General features: G+C 43.1%; 1 protein-coding gene across 1 annotated transcript in view; it reads right to left on the reverse strand.

Annotated features, from left to right (window-relative positions):
• LOC103081832 (probable E3 ubiquitin-protein ligase HERC6) overlaps positions 1 to 20,185 on the reverse strand; it is a 45,572-nt gene that overhangs the window by 24,315 nt on the left and 1,072 nt on the right. The window contains 10 exon segments of the mRNA XM_007472400.1: positions 3,194 to 3,224; positions 3,226 to 3,271; positions 6,278 to 6,336; positions 7,274 to 7,404; positions 11,199 to 11,284; positions 12,221 to 12,358; positions 13,318 to 13,361; positions 13,363 to 13,445; positions 15,532 to 15,695; positions 17,836 to 18,279. Of these exon segments, the coding sequence (XP_007472462.1) occupies positions 3,194 to 3,224; positions 3,226 to 3,271; positions 6,278 to 6,336; positions 7,274 to 7,404; positions 11,199 to 11,284; positions 12,221 to 12,358; positions 13,318 to 13,361; positions 13,363 to 13,445; positions 15,532 to 15,695; positions 17,836 to 18,279 (1,226 nt within the window).

Genomic DNA, 20,185 nt, shown 5'->3' on the forward strand with positions numbered 1-20,185 from the left:
CATACTGAATGAATCATAATGAACGGTTGCTCAATTAGAAGGGATCCATATCCAGATCTATCTGACCTAAAATTCTACCGTGGCAGAGAAAATGCCATATGTTTACCTCGCCAATCCTATGTCATCTTCCTCCGGGGCTCACAGGCAGATGGCATTGCCCAGCCTCCCCTGCAGTTAGGTGGGCCCATGCGACCGGGTTCTAGCTAACAGAATGTGAAGGAAGGCGATGTGTGACACTTCCAGGCTTGGTCCCTAAAGCCTCCCATGTGACCTTTCATACCCTCTTTCCCCGTGTGCCAACCAACACAAAAGACCTACTGGAGAATTTCGTGGCCCTGGGGCCTAAGAATGACAGAAAGGAGCCTGAGTCACCCCTGAATGAGCCTGGGCAGGGGGGGGAAGGGTAGTAGAATTTGCCACCCCCACATATGCCACCCCAACATGAGGGTTATTTTAAGCTGAAGACAAGTGGACAGAAGCAGACAGAGAATAAGCTCTCTGGCCTCTCCCATCTACCTGAAAACAGAACATAAATTCCCCTTGTGAAGGTGCCCTCCTGTCCCCAACTTCCCGTACCAGGAAGGGGATAACAACCTGACTAGCAGAGATGAGCTGGCGCTGAGGAAGACTCTACACCGCAAACCTTACTAACTAGTCCTTATCTACCATTGCTTTCTTCATATGTTTTCCTTCCCACCATTTGCCAACCCAGAAGCTCAAAGTCCGTACCTTTTGTCTTCTCGCTTCTCTACGAAATTACTGTTCTTCACTAAGATGCTTTAGAAGCCCAAATTCTAATCAGTCCTTAAAGTTACTCATCACTGAGTATTTCCATGTATAAGTGGGATGCACATGTTAATAAACCTGTTTTTCTCTTGTTCTTCTGTCTTTTCTCAGTGTAATCTGTGAGGCCCCAGCCAATGAAACTAAGGTAAGGAGAGGAAAAGTAATTTTTTTCCTTCCCTACAGGTGCCTCCTATCTCAACCCTCTTTGGACTTTGGTGTGAGGAAGAAAAAAAAAATCTTCACTGTGTGAATCGGCCATTGAGATTTGGAAGTTGTCTGGAGAAGCTTATGTTTGGAGGAGGTAATCAAGAGGATGTTGACCCTCGAGCTGGACCTGGGCAATCACATGGTCCTCACCCACTCCCATCTGTTTGGAATGCATGCTCTGCCCACTGTTCCCATAGTGGGAGCTGTTCCAAGGATGCAGCCTTGAGAGAGTAAGGTGTTGCTGAGACTATCTGGACAGTATATGTGACTGAACCCAGCAGTTAATGCCTCTATGTGAACTTCAGGATTCTGGCGGGCGGATGCAGATCTACTCATCTTGTGGCCACCCAAGACAAGCCTTGTAAGTTCCCTTGCTTATTAAACATGCTACCTTCCAATCTGGAGGGGCCGCCTCTTTCTTCAGTCCTTCCTCGTCCTCTGAGCACAGGGGCCGGTTTCTGAACCAACAGCTTATGTATTCTCTCTGACAGATCTTAGATACTCTTGACTGTGAGTATCTGCCTCTACATGTCCTAAGGATTAAGTAAGATGATACATGCAACAATAAACTGTAAAGTACTGTATAATAGTATTACACTGATGTTCTTACAGTTTGTTTTTTCATATATCCAGAAGAACATGGCTTCTGTGGAATGCAGGTAGGTGTACATGGGAAAATAGTGTCACAAAGTCAAATAACTTTGAGAAAAGTAGGGTCAGAAAAGCTAGATTTCTTTCAGTATATGACGTCATAGAGTCTTTGATTTACTTACATGCATCACGACTCCATAATAGTATGCAGTGCTCCTACAGCTGCCTCCTAAGAACCCCTCTTCATAGAGCATGCTGTGAAACTAATGTTTCTTAGAACTCACACTGGGAATAGCACCCCAAGTGATCTCCCACATAACCTAAATATTTATTATAAAAATATACCTGATCGGGCTTCCCTGGTGGCGCAGTGGTTGCGAGTCCGTTGTTTAGAATTTTTGTTTACATATGTGTTTGAATTTCAATATTTGCTTTTTTACTATGTGCCATATTTTATCTATTTTGTAAGCCATGGAACTGAGAGTTTGCAGCATTGGGTTATCACACCCATATCAGGGATACAACACAATGGCTTCTCTGTGATTATAAAAGACTGAATATTCTAAAGAGTAACTAGTCTACAGTAGATGCTCAATGTTTGTAGAAGTGAAAATAATCTATATATATATATATATATATATATATATATATACCTGATCACATTTACTATTCTTACTTTTTCATCTTGAAAATAAAAATAGGGACTTCCCTGGTGGTCCCGTGGGTAAGACTAGGCGCTCCCAATGCAGGGGGCCCAGGTTTGATCCCTGTTCAGGGAACTGGATTCCACATGCCGCAACTAAGACCCGACGCAGCCAAATAAAATATAAATAAATATTTTTAAAAGTAAATAAATAAAAATAGTTTCTACTGCATATTAAGGAACACTCTCCCCCTTTCCCTTCCAAATGTAGGGACCCAAAATGGTATAAAGATGATTTTCAACTGAAGACGTCAGAGACACAGCTGTTGTGGAAAGAAGCCTTCAGAGCTTTTCTCATCTAACTAAAGGCAGAGGCTTCGAAGAATGAAGCAGCTATAAATCCTCTCCTGGGTGGGCAGGCGAGCGAGCTTCACTGCCAGGAAAAAGACCCCGCACTTGCACTTGGATGAGAAATTGCAGAAACAAACGTTATCACAAGCTATCCTATCTTCCATGTGTCCCCCTAAATGCCCATCTGCCTCCCAGTGGAAACTGTTTCATTTATTTCTCCCCCTTCCCTAAAGTTGGTATATAAACCCTCATCCCTAGCTGCTCTTCACGAGTAGAACTTTTCTTTTCTGTTCATCTGTCTATTCTTAATCGGTAGGTCCCAAAACATATGAATCCCAAACTAGTACTCTTTTCATAAGTTATACCTCTCAAGCACTGTTTTTCTCATATTGAAAATAAAAATACTGTATCTACTGTACATTTAAGCATGCAGTAAGAAAATAAATGCCAGAGCCTAATACAGTGTCTGGCATATAGTAACCTCATAATAAACACGAGCCCCGCCCCTATCACACTTCCATCTCACTCAACTCCTAACAAAAGTAAACTGTAATCATATTGGTTCCTGTAAAGAAATTCTATTGATCTATTTCTCAAGTGAATATTGGTTATTACCAAAGAAGAAATCCATTCTTTTTTGGTAACTTCTCGCCATTTCTAAGTCCACATCAACGGAAATAGTTTCTGCAGATTCTCTTTGGATGCAAGAAATGCAAAAAAAACACATAAACAGATGTAAAGGAATATTCCTAACTTCATGTATCATTAGGTATAATTTTATTTTACTACATATCATATAGTATCTTTTTTCTTAAAGCTTGCATTCTTTCAAAATAATCAATTTACTTGGCACACAAAAACGTTATAAAATCTGTGTTCTCCTAAGAGAGAATAGGTAACAATTTGTTATCTCAAGTTTGGGCTGCAACAATAGCAAAGTTTACATGCTGCGTCTGAGTGCTGAAACCATTTACCCTCACACTCAGCCTGCGCACTGAGAACTGAAACTCCCTAACCCCACCTATCTTAGCATCTATATTTATATTACTTTGGGATTCCACTGTTTCATTAGCATGACTTTACTATTCCAAGACACCCTTGCCCAAGCAAATGGCTTGATTGTTCATTTTAGGAACTTCCTGAAAAGACCCATTAACTCTACCACGAAAAGCAATCAACAGTTTACGCCCTAAAATTCTTCGCATCACTTGTCTCAAAATCCTTGCCTTGGGCTTCCCTGGTGGCGCAGTGGTTGAGCGTCCGCCTGCCCATGCAGGGCACACGGGTTCGTGCCCCCGTCCGGGAAGATCACACTTGCCGTGGAGCAGCTGGGCCCATGAGCCATGGCCGCTGAGCCTGCGCGTCCGGAGCCTGTGCTCCGCAACGGGAGAGGCCGCAGCAGTGAGAGGCCCGAGTACCGCAAAAAAAAAAAAAAAAAAAATCATCCTTTCCTTGCTGTTTCCAACCGTCCGGGATTGTAGTATCTTTCCTCAATCCTGATGAAGTCCCCAATCCTCCCCTCCCATACTGAAAGACCTGCCTTAATCCAAACTGTTGATTTAAAAAAATTCAGACCTGGCCATCTCCTCAGAAATACTACCAAGGCTTTCTTTGTCTAGGTGTGGCATTTCCCTGGGTTGTGTTGGTAATATTTGAGGAGGTTGCACTCTGTAGGACGATTTGTCTTTATAATGTACTATTAAATATTTCATGCTTGCTAGGTTAACCAATCAATTGTAATACTAGGCCTAAAACATTTATGCAAGTACCAAAACAGAGTACTGTAAATTTCCCTGTAAAATAAATTCTCCTTTGCAGCCTTTGGCGTCTTAAGATCAAACCTTCAGGTTTCAGGTTTATCACTCCTGGGAAGGGGACATAGAGACGCTTTAGAAAGATAATTTTCTTAGTGTAGAAAAGATTCTCCTCTAGGTAATGAGAATTAGCTTGAGGCTACAGTGGGGAAGAAACAGGATACATTACATGGTAGAGTCTCCCCCTTTCTAGGCTAGAAGGATGGCAAGAAGAGGATGGCAAATGAGAGAGAAAGCGGCAGAGGGAAGCAGTGTCTTGGTTTCTCATCTCCTGCCTTTGGCCGAGATGTGTAGAGATGAATAGGGATGCCTCTTGGGAACTCCAGAATGATAACTGCCTCGTGAGCTGCGGTGGGCAGGCATGACACTCATCCTCCCTGGGCTTCTCTGGTTCCCAGGTGAAGCTGTTGGACCCAACAGTTCCTCCAGTCTCCCTGAGGAATGGCTGGGAATGCAGCTGGGTTGAGAACCAAAGGGACAATGGCGGGGTGGTGGTGGGGGTGGTGGTGGAGGACAGGTTACTTAGAGGCAAGAAGTACCCGCAACAGGGGTTAAGCAAATAGTGAGTACCGCCTAGCGGCGGATGTGTACAACTATATTCTGAGGACAAGTCAACAAGGGAGGGACAGGACCTGACCTAGCGAAGGAGGACGGAGATGAGTGACACCAGCTGCGGACAGACCTGCAGGGCACCACTTCTCTGCAGGCCTCCAGAGAAGACAGAAGGCAGCCTAAGGGCCCCTTTATGCTGCTATTCCCCCTCCCCGCCCTCGTTACTGCTAAAGTAATTAAACAAGGAGGCCATCACACTGCAGTGGCTCTAGTGCCATGGTGGCCTATAAAAGCAACCCAAAATCTAAGCCTGTAAATGCCTCAAAGTTATGAATCAAAAGCTAAGGGCAGGGGGCTTCCCTGGTGGTGCAGTGTTTGTGAGTCCGCCTGCTGATGCAGGGGACGCGGGTTCATGCCCCGGTCCGGGAGGATCCCACATGCCACGGAGCGGCTGGGCCCGTGAGCCGTGGCCGCTGGGCCTGCGCATCCGGAGCCTGTGCTCCGCAACGGGAGAGGCCACAACAGTGAGTGGCCCTCGTATCGCAAAAAAAAAAAGCTAAGGGCAACCAATCACAAAAAGCCCACTAGGCTTTAAGTTATCTAATCAAATAATTTCCTTTCTTTGTTTCTGTACCTTCTCTGTATGTCTCTCCCTGAGCTCCTCTTGCTGGTGCACTCTTAGGCAATTCTGAATTGGTGCTGCGTGATTCAAATTGACGTTCGCTCAAATAAACTTACAGTTTTTAATATGCCTCACTTTATCTTTCAGTAGTTCCCAGGTACAGAATTGGAGCGCATAGAGGGAGGGGAAGAAACAGAAGACCAAACATTGAGCAATTTAAGAGAGGAATTGTTTAAACTACTGAATCAGACCAAGTGTCAAGCCAAGTAAGAGAGAAGTTAGATTCTCCTCTGTGGTAGTAAGACTAGTTAAAGATAAAATAAATAGAATCTGTTTTCCTTTACTGATCTCAAAATAAGAGCTTCAGAGCACAGCCCTGGCCTCTAAGTACAAAAGCAATGTTAGAATGAACTGATCTATCCTAGATACAAAGATTCTGAAAAAAACACCATTCCTGCCAATCAGACAGCAGAGGAGGGCAGGGCAGAGGCAGTGAACAATGTAAATTAGAAATTACAACTTGCAGTGGTCCAATAGGAAATTACTTTACAAAAGTGGGAGAATTCTGTAACAACCTATGGAGTTTTCAATGTTGGATTCTTTTTTGTTCATATATAACAAAATTCACATACTAAAATGACTGAGTCGAAACATTTCATTTTAAATATCCCCCAGTGTTTTAGATAAAGTTAAGTCTCATGTAAATGTTACCTTTTCTTTAAAAACTTGCAGTCAGACAAGCAGGAGATGAAAATATCACTCTAATTTCCCTGCAAACATAATAAGACAAGGTTAAGTCACAACATACTATAAGCATGTCCCTTTTATCTTACCGAATACTGTATGTAACTGATGACGTGGAACCATTGTTAACGAAAATAACTGCTCTCTTAAGAGTCTTCCAAATTCTGGGTATACTTTGTGCATGTGACTGCTAAATCTCACCAAAACCCTTCATAGTTGATTTGATCAAGTCATCTACATTTAAATAAAATTCATCCTTCTGAAAACAGAAACTTCTGGAGCACCAGAGAATAAACTATGAAGCTATAAAAACAGTCTGGGGGCTTCCCTGGTGGCGCAGTGGTTGAGAGTCTGCCTGCCGATGCAGGGGAAACGGGTTCGTGCCCCGGTCCGGGAAGATCCCACATGCCGTGGAGCGGCTGGGCCCGTGAGCCATAGCCATTGGGCCTGCGCGTCCGGAGCCTGTGCTCCACAACGGGAGAGGCCACAGCAGTGAGAGGCCCGCATACCACAAAAAAAAAAAAAACAAAAAAAAAACAGTCTGACCTGGGGAAGGCTTTGTGGCACAGAAAGCATTTTTGATTCACTCCTGCATCTTCCTCACCTATCAAAGTGCCTGGCATATTGTACACCCTCAATATACCTCTGTTAAAGAAATGATGAATGAATGAATAAAATGACTTCTTCAAACTAAGAGATAGTAGGAGAGAATCATGGTTAAAATGCAAACGCCTTCATGACAAAGCCAAATCCTCTCTCTTATGTCTAGGATAAAATGACCAAGGCTTCAGAACCAAATAAAGGTGGTTTCTCCTTTTTTTTTTTTTTTGGCTGTGCCACGCGGCTTGCAGGGTCTTAGTTCCCCAAACAGGAATCGAACCTGGGCCCCCAGCAGTGAAAGCGCAGAGGCCTAACCCCTGGACCGCCAGGAAATTCCCAGTTTCTACTTCGTCAGAAAAAGACACCTCTCAGTCACTGACATCATGCTCTGCACTTCCTCTTGCCACTGCCATCCATTTTTCTGTCAGTGACTGGTTAATTCGGTTTATTTCTGGCAGGGTTTTCCTGGAAACACTGGTGGAACTAGTATCTTTCTAGGAAGAAAGAAAAGAATGATCAGGAAAATACACACACACACTAAGTAGTGAGTAAAACACAGGTGGGAGATGGGCCCCCATCCTCTCAGACAGTGGGGTTTTGTGGGAGGAGCCACAGCGTCAGACTGGCCTGGCTCTCCCATTTCCTAGCCTCGGCCACTTTGCTTGGTCCAAGCCTTAGCTTTGTTATTTAAAAAATGAGATAACACAAAAGAACTGAAAACAGGGACTCAAACAGATACGGTATGTCAATATTCATTGCAGCATTATTCACAATAGCCAAAAAGATGGGAACAACCCATGTCCAGCAACAGAATCAACAGGTGAATATGGTACATCCATACAATGGAATATTACTCAGCCATGAAAAGGAAGGAGGTTCTGACACGTGCCGCAACATGGATGAACTGTGAAAAAACTATGCTGAGTGAAATAAGCCTGATACAAAGGGACAAATATTGTACAATTCCACTTATACGAAACAGGCTAATTCATAGACAGAAAGGGTATTAGAGGTTACCTGGGGTTACAGGTAGTGGGGAATGGGGAGTTATTACTTAATGGTTAAAAGTTCTGCTTAGGGAGAAAAAGAGTTTCTGCTTGGGGTAATGCAAAAAGTTTTAGAGGTAGATAGCGGTGATGGTTTTACCACAATTAAAAAATGAGATTTAAAAAATATTAGGTATACAAAGCCTTTGGATTATAGTAAATACTAGTTTCTTTCTGCCCTTTAATCATCCACAGGTTTTTACTTTTATATCAGTGGTTTTCAAACTGATAGCAGAATCATCTAGTGATCTTGTTAAAGCATAGACTGCTGGGCCCATCTCCACAGTTTCCGATTCAACAGGTCAGGCATGGAGCACAAGAATCTGCATCTAGCAAATTCCCAGGTGATGCTGAGGCTGCCGATTTGGGGACCACATTTTTGAGAACCATGGTTCTTTATAATATTTGAAACCAAATGGCTCAACCAGAGGTGTCAGAAATCACTGTCTGGAGAGAAAAACCTGTCTTTAATATATTCTTCCAAGGACATTAGTGCTCTGCTCTGTAATATACCTCTGCTTCCACTAACTTATAGTAAATCAGGGAATTCTGCATCACTTTTGTTTAACGCTTAGCTAAAGACCTTTTGAAAAAGATGTATTACCGTGACTCCCAAAGTTCCCTTCACTGTCTTGATCTGAGTCCTGGGTGTTCCCTGGAGTTCAACCATGAGGAAGCTTTTTTCCCTCCACCATCCCAGGGACCTTAGGACAATGAGGCGCTCACAGACCATTTCTTCTACTTTCTCCTTCAAAATCCCGGCTCCTCTGACGCACATAACAACAGACTATATCACCTGCCAAAGTCCTAGTCACGACCCTTCAATCACTGAAAACTTTAGCACCTTGCTGCCTGTCTTCCTCAGCACATCCACGCCTGTCATCATTCTTCCTGTCCTTCTTGGCAACTTCATACTTCATGAACCCAGTTTATTTCCCCTCTTGATCTCTCAGTTCTTTTTCTTGTCTCCACTCTCTTCCTCTGCTCCACTGCAGCCACCCAGGCCCTGGGTCGGGGCTTCTAAACTGATCTGACTGGCATTTTGCGTCAGATAATTCTCTGTTGTGAGCGGCTGTCTTGTGCGTTGCAGGATGTTTAGCAGCAGCCCTGGCCTCTACCCACCTGATGCCAGTAGCAGCCAGCCCAACATACATGCCCCTCCCTCAGGACAACCTCAGCTGAGCACAGACATTGCCAGATGTTTCCAGGGGCGCAAAACCCCTCCTAGTTGAAAACTATTGCCCTAGATAAAGGTGATATTCTGTACTTTATAATCACCAGTAATTGTTCCAGGGACTTCCCTGGTGGTGCACTGGTTAAGAATCCGCCTGCCAACGCAGGGGATATGGGTTCGAACCCTGGTCCAGGAAGATCCCCCATGCCGCGGAGTGACTAAGCCCGTGCGCCACAGCTACTGAGCCTGCGCTCTGGAGCTCGTGCTCCGCAACAAGAGAAGCCACCGCAGTGAGAACCCCGTAGAGAAAGCCGACCCGCAGCAACAAAGACCCAACGCAGCCAAACAAACAAACAAAAATTGTTCCACCTTCTAAATTTCCATTAGAAACATTCTCCTCTCTGATCATCATACACCATCCTTCTAATTCACTGACTTCAGAGTGGAACTCCCAGGCTAACATTCTTTGATGCTGGAATGAGTTAAGACTTGGGGGCTGTTGGGATGAAATGAATGCATTCTGCATGCAAGAAGGACATGAATTTGAGGGGGGCAGTGGCAGAACGTTATGGACTGAGTGTTTTCCCCCCAAATTCATATATTGGAATCCTAACCCCCAACATGATGGTATTAAGAGGTAGGGCCTTTGGAAAGTGATTGGGTCATGAGGGTGGAGCCCTCAGAAATGGAACTAGTGCCCTTTATAACAGACCCCATAGAGCTCTTTCACCCCTGCTCCTTCTGCCACATGAGGATACAGTGAGAAGACAGCCATCTGTAAACCAGGAAGCAGGCCCTCGCCAGACATCAAATGTGCCATCATCTTTTTTATTTTTTTTTTTGGCCACATTGTGCAGCTTGCAGGATCTTAGTTCCCAGACCAGACCAGGGATCGAACCCCGGGCCACAGCAGTGAAAGTGTCGAGTCCTTACCACTGGACCACCATGGTATTCCCAAATGTGCTGTCATCTTAATCCCAGACTTCCCAGCCTCCAAAACTGTGAAAAATAAATTTCTGTTTATAAACCACTCAATCCATGGTATTTTGTTATAGCAGCCCGAACAGACGAAGACACTTTAGAGTGGAATCCACTCCAACATTCTTTGAGGCCACTGGGCTCTCCAATCCATCAACCCTATTGTTTGTTCATTATCTAATCCTCCTCTTCATGTCTTTCTTACCCACCTTAGACTCTATGGTCAGCAGTGTAATCAGTCCTTTGCAAATACCTCCAAGTCTTCTGTCCCTTTCCTATTGTACTTACCTAGCAAAAGTCCACCTGTAGTTAACCTTCAATCTAAATTACTCCAAAGGAATCCAAGCAGCTTAACATCAATGCAGAAAAACAAACAACTGTGCCGACCGATTTCACCTTATGCCCTACAACCACAGATTTCAAATGGTTACTCTATACTGTCTAGTAATCTCCCACGATGTTCACTGTCTCCCTCTGAGTCACTATTGCACACTTTCCGTTTATTCCGAAACCTGTAGCAATCTTCCTCTGCTTCACTAAGTTTCAAATAAGGACCGTGCCTTGTGCATCACTGAGAAAACTGAAACAATCAGGGAAGAACTAGTCACCTTCCCACAAGCAACCTACCCTCACCTCCACTGTTCCTCATCAGAACGGAATAAAAATTTCTGCCCAAAGCCCTACGTGCCACACTGGACCCTTGGCCCTGCTTCCTGGCTCCTATTCTGGGACATTATTACCTCTACAATTATTCCCTCTTTCTCGTGCATCATCACTTTCTCCTCCTGAACTGGATCATTCTCACTGGCATACAAACATACCTTAATATCACCCCTCCAAACAACAACAAAACCCTCTCACGGTGGTCTACTCCCTTTCATGACAAAACTTCTCAGAACTGTCACAGTCATTGTTCCCCACTTATTCCCTTTTATTCTCTGCCCATCCAGCTCAGTTAGGTTTCATCCTCTTTCCCCTGAGACGACTCAGTCTTGACAAAGCAAAAACAAACTCTGTGCTTGTCTTACTGGATCAGTATGTGTTAGGTTTGGCCACTTCCTCAGAGAAAAAAATGATTTTAAAAAGAAACAGAAAGTGTAATAGATATCTGGTAAGTTGTCACAAAGTTGGCATATGTTCCAGCAAAAATGTGGTTGATTTGAACATCCACAAGGTCTATAAGAAAGTCATAAATCCATGAGTATTGTTTTTAGAAGTAAAAAATAAATCTTTTGTTGTAAACCTAAAACTGCTCTAAAAACTAGTCTTTAAAAAAAATCTAATGTATTACCAAGCTAAATTTACTTATTTATTGGCTTCTGAATGGATTTTGACTACAAACAGTATAAAACAATAATTTTGATCAGATTACATGTTGTATATTCACTTAGCTTAAAATTTAATTTTTCATGTACTTGCATAATGAAACCAGACTGATGTGCTTCAGTAGAGGTTTGATTGAATATATAAAAGTGGGGATTCCCTGGTGGTGCAGGGGTTAAGAATATGCCTGCCAAGGCAGGGGACATGGGTTCGAGCCCTGGTACGGGAAGATGCCACATGCCGCGGAGCAACTAAGCCCGTGAGCCACAACTGCTGAGCCTGCGCTCTAGAGCCCGCAAACCATAACTACTGAGCCCGCGTGCCACAACTACTGAGCCTGCGTGCCACAACTACTGAAGTCCGCATACCTAGAGCCCGTGCTCCACAATAAGAGAAGCCACCGCAATGCGAAGCCCGTGCACCGCAAAGAAGAGTAGCCCCCGCTTGCCGCAACTAGAGAAAGCCTGCACGCAGCAACGAGGACCCAACACAGACAAAAATAAAAATAAGTTTATATTAAAATATATATGTATATATATATATATGTATACTGTTCTGAAGCTTAAGTAACTGATTTGAGTTCTTTTGTACTACCTTAATCTTTAGAAAAGATCACCAAATACTCCAGGAAGCACTGCATAAGAAAAAGAATGTATATTGTACAAATCAAAGATAATAGTACTAAAAGAACCACAGTTCTATGCACTCCTTTGAAAGGAAACTGAATAATATTTCTCCTCCAGTGGCATCATTTAACACAAAATCACAAATTCGTGAGACCACTCACACCATCAACAGAAATCAGGCAGCTAATGTCAAAGTTCTCTGCCAGAGCCCCCGGATGAGGTGAGCTGCTTGTGCAACTTGGTCCACAACCAAAAGAAACCACCTGACTAGTGGTGTAGACATATACACAAGGTTTGAGAACTGTGGAAGAGAGAATATATTATAATAAAGACATATTATAATGTGTCACAGTTTTTGAGAAAGATGATGTCTCAACACAAAATCACAGATTTATCTTACACTAAGTACCCAGATCCCATATCACAATGTCAGAGTTAGAGGGTGACAAATCATGTGGGTAAACAAATGGTAGGTGAATATTGACTTATTACTAAACTTAAAGGCAGAATATCATTGATGGGTCGTTACAATGGTTTCTATCATTTGTGTTTTAAATGTAAGCTCTTTTTGTCTTTTGCTTTTCACGAATTGGATAGATTATATGCAAAGTGTCCTCATAGGGAGGGATAAGTTGGGAGATTGGGATTGACATATTTACACTACTATACATAAAATAGATAACTAATAAGGACCTGCTGTATAGCACAGGGAACTCTACTCAGTACTCTGTAATGACCTATATGGGTAAAGAATCTAAAAAAGGGTGGATATATGTATATGTATAACTGATTCACTTTGCTGTACAGCAAAAACTAACTATAGTTGTAAATCAACTATACTCTAATAAAAATTTAAAAAGAAGCAAAGTGTCCTCATATTTAGGTTACGCAAAACTCTGAATACATATGCAAATATGTATCATCTTCTCCTTGTATGAGATTAACTTCGTCTCATGAACTCAAATAGGCAAGCACCACTATTTTTGTTATAGACCAACTCCACTACCCCCCTCATAAGGTGTTCTAAACACAGTAGATTTCCAATAAATGCTTACAAAACAAATGAAATGTCTAGGATAAAGAAGAAAAGAATAGAAATATTAAACTATATTTGAAAGAAGTAAATTTTCAGAAAGGAAAATGATTAACAAAAAGAGTAATCACATATTTTAGGGTCTTAAGGTTTAATAACATTCCACATGAGTCATTTCTAAGCAATTAAATACAACGCTTTCTACTCATGCTTAAAAAAAAACAAACCTATACCTTCCACAGTCTGCGAAACTAGGCCCTCAATTCTTTCCGAGTTGCGGACCCCTCTTCTCAGCAGTGGCGCTGTGTCCCAGCTGTCCACAGCTATTGTCTCCAAATGTGAACACTTTCCCATCCTGTTTGAAAAAGGAGGGATCAGGATAAAAAAAGTAATTAAAAACTAAAAGATTTAAAAAAAAAAACAGAAAACTAAAAGATTTAAGTATCCTAAGAGAGTTGTATGAGAGCACCATGGTAAATATAAGCTCTATATAAAGATGAAGAGTCCTGTATTTATTATTTCTAACAGTGAATGAAGAATTAACACATTAAACTTGAAAAATCATTGGCATTCCCTTCAGAACTAGGCACTTATAGGTGTTTGTGGAATAAACTGATGGACAAATTAACTGGTTCAAGAGTAACACTAACGTTTAAGCATAGGGTTGCTTTATTTATTTGATCATTTCTCTGAAAATAAACCTCTTTTCAAAAGATGATTCTAGATTAAAACAACTCTAGCTCTCTCTTGCCAACTAAGAAGAATATAATTCAAACATGCTTTTAAAACAAACAAAATATAAATTGTTAGATACTTAGTTTTTTTAAAATTTTTTTTACATCTTTATTGGAGTATAATTGCTTTACAATGGTGTGTTAGTTTCTGCTTTATAACAAAGTGAATCAGTTATACATATACATATGTTCCCATATCTCTTCCCTCTTGCGTCTCCCTCCCTCCCACCCTCCCTACCCCACCCCTCTAGGTGGTCACAAAGCACCGAGCTGATCTCCCTGTGCTATGCGGCTGCTTCCCACTAGCTACCTATTTTACGTTTGGTAGTGTATATATGTCCATGCCTCTCTCTCGCTTTGTCACAGCTTACCCTTCCCCCTCCCCATATCCTCAAGTCCATTCTCTAGTATGTCTGGGTCTTTATTCCTGTCTTACCCCTAGGTTCTTCATGACATTTTTTTTCTCTTAAATTCCATATATATGTGTTAGCATACGGTATTTGTCTTTCTCTTTCTGACTTACTTCACTCTGTATGACAGACTCGAGGTACAGGCATCATTCTTTGTTTTTGTTTTGTTTTTTTTTTCGGTATGCGGGCCTCTCACTGCTGTGGCCTCTCCCGTTGCGGAGCACAGGCTCCGGACGCGCAGGCTCAGCGGCCATGGCTCACGGGCCCAGCCGCTCCGCGGCATGTGGGATCTTCCCGGACCGGGGCACGAACCCGCGTCCCCCCGCATCGGCAGGCGGACTCTCAACCAGTGCGCCACCAGGGAAGCCCCTACAGCACTCTCTTATACAATTTAACGAGCAGAGAAAGTCACAAAAGGTAACTTCCTAGCATTAAAAAACATGCTTTTGAAAATTTCCAATGCACGTAATTCATGAACACACAGTTCAGACTGCTAGTCATATCATTTGGCCTAGGAAGCTGTGTGTGAGGATGTGATTTTTTCCCCCCGATTTTACTAAGTAAAATATTAGGATCCAGTGGCTTATGACAAGCCAAAATGTTATGTTGGGAGGAAAACCTTTCCTCTTCCAACTTGTGTCCCGTGATCCAGGACCTGCAAATTAACTGAGTATATACAGATTAACAGGAGAAAAGGCAAAGTTTATCTACATGTACAGACAGGAGCTCCCAGTAACGGAAAATTTGTACAATAGCCTGAGTAGAGGTGTACATATATTAACTTAGCAAAAGGGATTTATTTAGGGCTTCAGTGGGAGAGGATGAAAGGTTCAATTGGGTTTTTGATGCTGATTGGGCGGTTTGTCTTTACAACAGCTGAATTCATAGGAACCTCCCTCAAAGGAGGGTTAATGGCAGCTGTATTTTCAGGAGACCCTGTTTTAGTCCGGTAAGATGTCTCTCTGTGAATTTTCTGTAGCTCAAAGATTTTCACTTTAAAATAATCTTTACACCAACTCTGGAGGTCCAAGTGGGTTCCACAGTTATTTCCAGTACCTAAGATTAAGATCACAGGGTCACAGGTTCTCACTTCATGCTGCCCTGCTCTTTCATAGACTCTAATTAAATAACAACTGGTGTTATACCTTGTTTTTCCCCCTCCTTCCCTCACTACACTGTAACCCGTGAGGTTAGGGACTGTGTTTGTTATAGTCATCTTTGGACCCTGGCATCTTGCATGGTGCCTGGCACATGAAACTCAAAAATACTGAATGAATAAATGAATGAATTAAAATACGTACTTAGGCATAAAATTTATTTCCTTAAATTCTCCAATTCCCAGCTGTCCTTCAGAACCAGATCCCCACGCGAAGACCCTTCCTTTGTGACAGCCAGCCAGGGAATGCTCCTTTCCACAGCTCACGGTACCAACATGCAGAGTCTCCAATGCCGGAATTCGTTCTTTAGGAACAAAAACAAAACCAAACCTCCCATAAGATTGTTAATATAATACCAAGTTTAAGAAAGTACTTTTCTTCAAAAGGAAGGGTTTTCCGATCTCTTCCAATGACTTTTAAATCAAGGCCTAAAGTCCACCTTAAAGGTGTGAAGGAAATAGGCTCAACGTGTGGCACTGTCCTTACGGGAATACGGCTGCTATTTAAAAGGGTGGGCATGTGGAGGAGGGAACCTGTAAGGACTTGTTGCCCTAACATTTCTCTATGAGGGTGGAGTCAAAACCCAGACAGATAAAGGAGAGAAGATGGGATCACCCCTCCTCCATTCCTCTGACTTTCCAGCCCTGAAGAGTGAGAATATAGTGAATCCTTTGCTAAGGGCAGGGAGCTTGCCTGAGTGTGAGAGGCAGATGCCAGAGGCACTCACAGTGAAGAGTGCAGTAACGTGCCTCCCAGTGGGCCAGATGTGCCCACAAATGAAAACCTGAGCACATTTCCCTGCAAGACAATCCAAACTGTTCTCCCAAAGTGTTTGTCTCTGAATTATCAGAGGTCTGAAGTTAAGCACATCATTACCGGTAAAGTTTTTGTTAACACTTAAGTTTTCTTTTTTAATCTTGTGATCTTATCCTTTTCAATGATTTACTTTGCAAACGATGCAACGATAAAAAAATTCCCAAAGATTCATATACTCATGGAGGTGGAAACTGGTACCTTCTTCCTGGAGAAGAATTTGGCTTTAAGTATCACGTTGTCCCTAATTTCCACCTGAAGGGGATCAGAATATGCCACCCCAAAATATGCCACTTTGGCCTAAGGATGACTTTGAGCTGAAGGCAACTGAGAGTCAACAGATGCAGAAAGAGTTCTCTGCCTTCCCCTTATCAACTTAAAAGCATAAATTTGCGAAGTTGGCATGAATTTCTCCTGTGAAGGTGCACCCCCTTCCATACCAGGAAGAAAAGAATGCCTCTTATCACCAGAGCTGGCACTGAGATGAGTCTGCATAAACAGCCCTTAGTAAAGTAACACTTATCTTCCATTAGTTTCCCTCATATATTTCTTTTTTTTTTTAAGATGTTCATTATTTTTATCTTTTTTTAAAAATTTGTTTTATGTTTGGCTGCGTTGGGTCTTCATTGCTGCACATGGGCTTTCTCTAGTTGCGGCGAGCAGGGGCTACTCTTCGTTGCGGTGTGCGGGCTTCTCATTGCCATGCCTTCTTTTGCTGCGGAGCACGGGCTCTAGGTGCGTGGGCTCAGTAGTTGTGGCGCACGGGCTTAGCTGCTCCGCGGCATGTGGGATCTTCCCGGACCAGGACTCGAACCCGTGACCCCTGCACTGGCGGGAGGACTGTCAACCACTGTGCCAAAAGGGAAGCCCCTCCCTAACATATTTCAAAGACACTTCTCCACAATTGATCATCCCTAAAAACCCAAACCCCCTGTGCTTTGTTAAATGGCATATAAGCTCCTAAGGCTAACCACTTCTTGAGTTGCACTTTTCTGTGAACTCCTGTGCACATAAAATATTCATAAAGTTGTAACGTTTTTTTCTCGTTAATCTGTCTTTGTCAGTTTAGTTCACAGGCCCTCAATATAAGAACTAAGAGGGTAGAGGAAAAGTTTTTCCTCCAGACACATCTTTTGGAATTTATTTTAAGTAAGTAATCAGAAATTTGGTCAAATATTTACTTACAATAATGTCAATCATACTATTATTCATAAAAGGCCCTGATGAGAGAAAAAACAAACTTCCACAAGAGGAGAATAACTGAATTGTACTGTCAGAACCTGGAACGTTATGCAACAATTTAAAATTTATTTAAAAAATACATAATAAAAGGGCAATATGTTCATGATATTATGTTTGACGAAAACGCAATTTACAGAGTTAAATTCTGCATATATAAAACTGTATAATGACATGATTTTTTAAAGATTAAATGTATAATAGGAAAAAAAGGCCAAAAAAAAAGCATCAAAATATTAGTTGTCTTTGGGTGTTAGAAGCATAAGCGATTTCTTTCGCTGTGTCTCTATTGATACAATAATCAATAATAGCAAAATGCTGTTATACATGTTTTTAATCTGAAGAAAAAAGACTCCCTAGGGTATTTCTGAGGGAGTTTCAGGTGTCCAAACCACAAACCACGTTTACAAGGTCACTCTGTTCCAGACAGATTCGCAGAGCTAAGGACTGGTCCCAAAAGGCATCTCTGTCCAAGGGAACGCTGCGCGGTTTAGCGCAACTTTCAGTTTCGTTTTGCTGACGGAACAAGCCGAGACACGTCGGGAAAACGAAACTGGAGGCGTTCCGCTCAGGCTGCGCAGGGCTCCGTTCTCCCGTCTCCGGCGGCCCGTGACCCAGCAGAAGTACGGGCCGCTCCCGCGCCCAGCCGCCTGCCCGAGTCTGTGCGCTCTGCCAGCTGCGGCACCCAAAGGCTAGGGACGCGTGCGCGCTGACTTCCCAGGAAACGGGAGGCTGGGTGAGCCGCGCCCTTGCTGGCGTCCCCCTGACGTCCAGCTCGCCCCCCCCACCCCCCACCTCGCGAACGGCTTTCGGGTGTCGAACCTGAGCGCCAAGTGCTGAGAAGCAGAGGGACCCCGGAGGAAGAGCGCCTCAATGTGCATCTTAGCTAAGCCACTTGAAAGCGCTGTGACTCTGGGCAAGTTACTTCCCGATTCTGTGCCTTGGCTACCACGTCTGTGAAATGTGGACAGTAATACAGCGAATCTAATGTGTTAGGATAATGTAACTGATAATAAATTGTGTTAGAATAATGCCTAGAGTACTTAATAAAAGCATCTGCGTGCCAGCCCTTTTTTAGACGGTTTTTGTCACTGGAAATGCAAAATCCTCATGGTGCTTACATTCTCCTATTTATAAACAGATAAATAAATATTTTGTATGATGTCAAGTGGCAAAACGTGAAGAAAAATAAAACAGTAAAGGAATGGAGGGCGAGGGCAGAAGGAACTAGGTTTTTTTTTTTTTTTGCGGTACGTGGGCCTCTCACTGTTGCGGCCTCTCCCGTTGCAGAGCACGGGCTCCGGACGCGCAGGCTCAGGGGCCATGGTTCACGGGCCCAGCCGCTCGGCGGCATGTGGGATCCTCCCGGACCGGGGCATGAACCCGCGTCCCCTGCATCGGCAGGCGGACTCTCAACCACTGTGCCACCAGGGAAGCCCGGAACTAGCATTTTTTGATAAGATATCAGGGAAGACCTCTGTGATGAAGTGACGTTTGAGCAGAGAGCCAATGGGACCCGGGAAATGAGAGAATGAGTCATTCTCATATCTAAGCGTGCAGGGTGAAGTGGAGCATTTGGAGGCTTTTGAAAAGACAAGTGATATGATCTGACTTTAGTTTTAAAAGAATTATTCTGGCTGCCATGTAGAAAATAACAGAACAAAGACGGAAGCAGAAAAGCCAGTTAGGGGAAGCTGCTGTAAGAGCCCAGGATAGAAGGATGATGCTGAGTCCAGGACTGAGGTGATATCCTAGAGGGGAAGAGAGAAGAAATGATCACATTCAACATGTTTTAAAAGTCAGAGTCCACAGATTGGCTGATGAATTGGAAGTGGGAGGAAAGAAGGAAAGGGATTAGGATTACTCCGAGGTTGGCCTGAGCAACTGGGGTGAAAGGTGGTACCCTTTACTGGAGTGGGAACCCCGAGAGAGCCACCAGTTTGGGGCTGATGGATCAGCAGTCCAGTCTGGTAATAACTGTGAGACGCTTATTATACAAGGAGGCAATAAGATCAATCATTGTGGAGTTGGGGAGAGACACTGAGGTAGTCATCAAACTGGGAATTGTCAGTGTAGAGATGATACTTAAAGCCAGAAGACTGAATGAGATCACCTATGGGGCAAGTGTGTTAAGCATGTAACAGAGGACTGATCTTAGGAGGAAAACCAGGAAGGGCGGTGTGCATAAGCAAGTGAAGAATAAGGGAATGATTAACTCTTGTCAATTGCTTGTGGGGCAAGGTTGAGTGTTCATCTTTAGTTCTGGCAAAATGGAGGTTATTGGTGACTGTGACAGCGTTAGCCATCATCAGCATTTTTGTTTTATTTTTCTTATTACAGCATCCATTTATATACTCTCAGCTCACCTCTCCTTACTACTATATTTTAAGTAAAGACAAGAATAAATGTCATTTGCTTTTCTACCTCAAGAGGGTCTAGCTCGTGGTAGAGGCTAATAAGTGTGTATTGGACAAATGGGTTGATGAGTGGTGAGTAAATGAGTATCAGTCATACTTCTGGTTCCATTTCATTATGTACCATAGTATTTTCTGAATACTAATTTCCTAAATGTTTATCGCTTTCCTTAGGCATAAGACACTGAGCCCTCACATTAAGTTATTTCTTTTTTTTTTTTTTTTTTTTTTTGCGGTACGCGGGCCTCTCACTGTTGCGGCCTCTCCCGTTGCGGAGCACGGGCTCCTGACGCGCAGGCCCAGCGGCCATGGCTCACGGGCCCAGCCA

The sequence above is a fragment of the Lipotes vexillifer genome, unplaced genomic scaffold, assembly GCF_000442215.2.
Source record: "Lipotes vexillifer unplaced genomic scaffold, Lipotes_vexillifer_v1.1 scaffold34, whole genome shotgun sequence".
Classification (NCBI taxonomy): domain Eukaryota; kingdom Metazoa; phylum Chordata; class Mammalia; order Artiodactyla; family Lipotidae; genus Lipotes; species Lipotes vexillifer.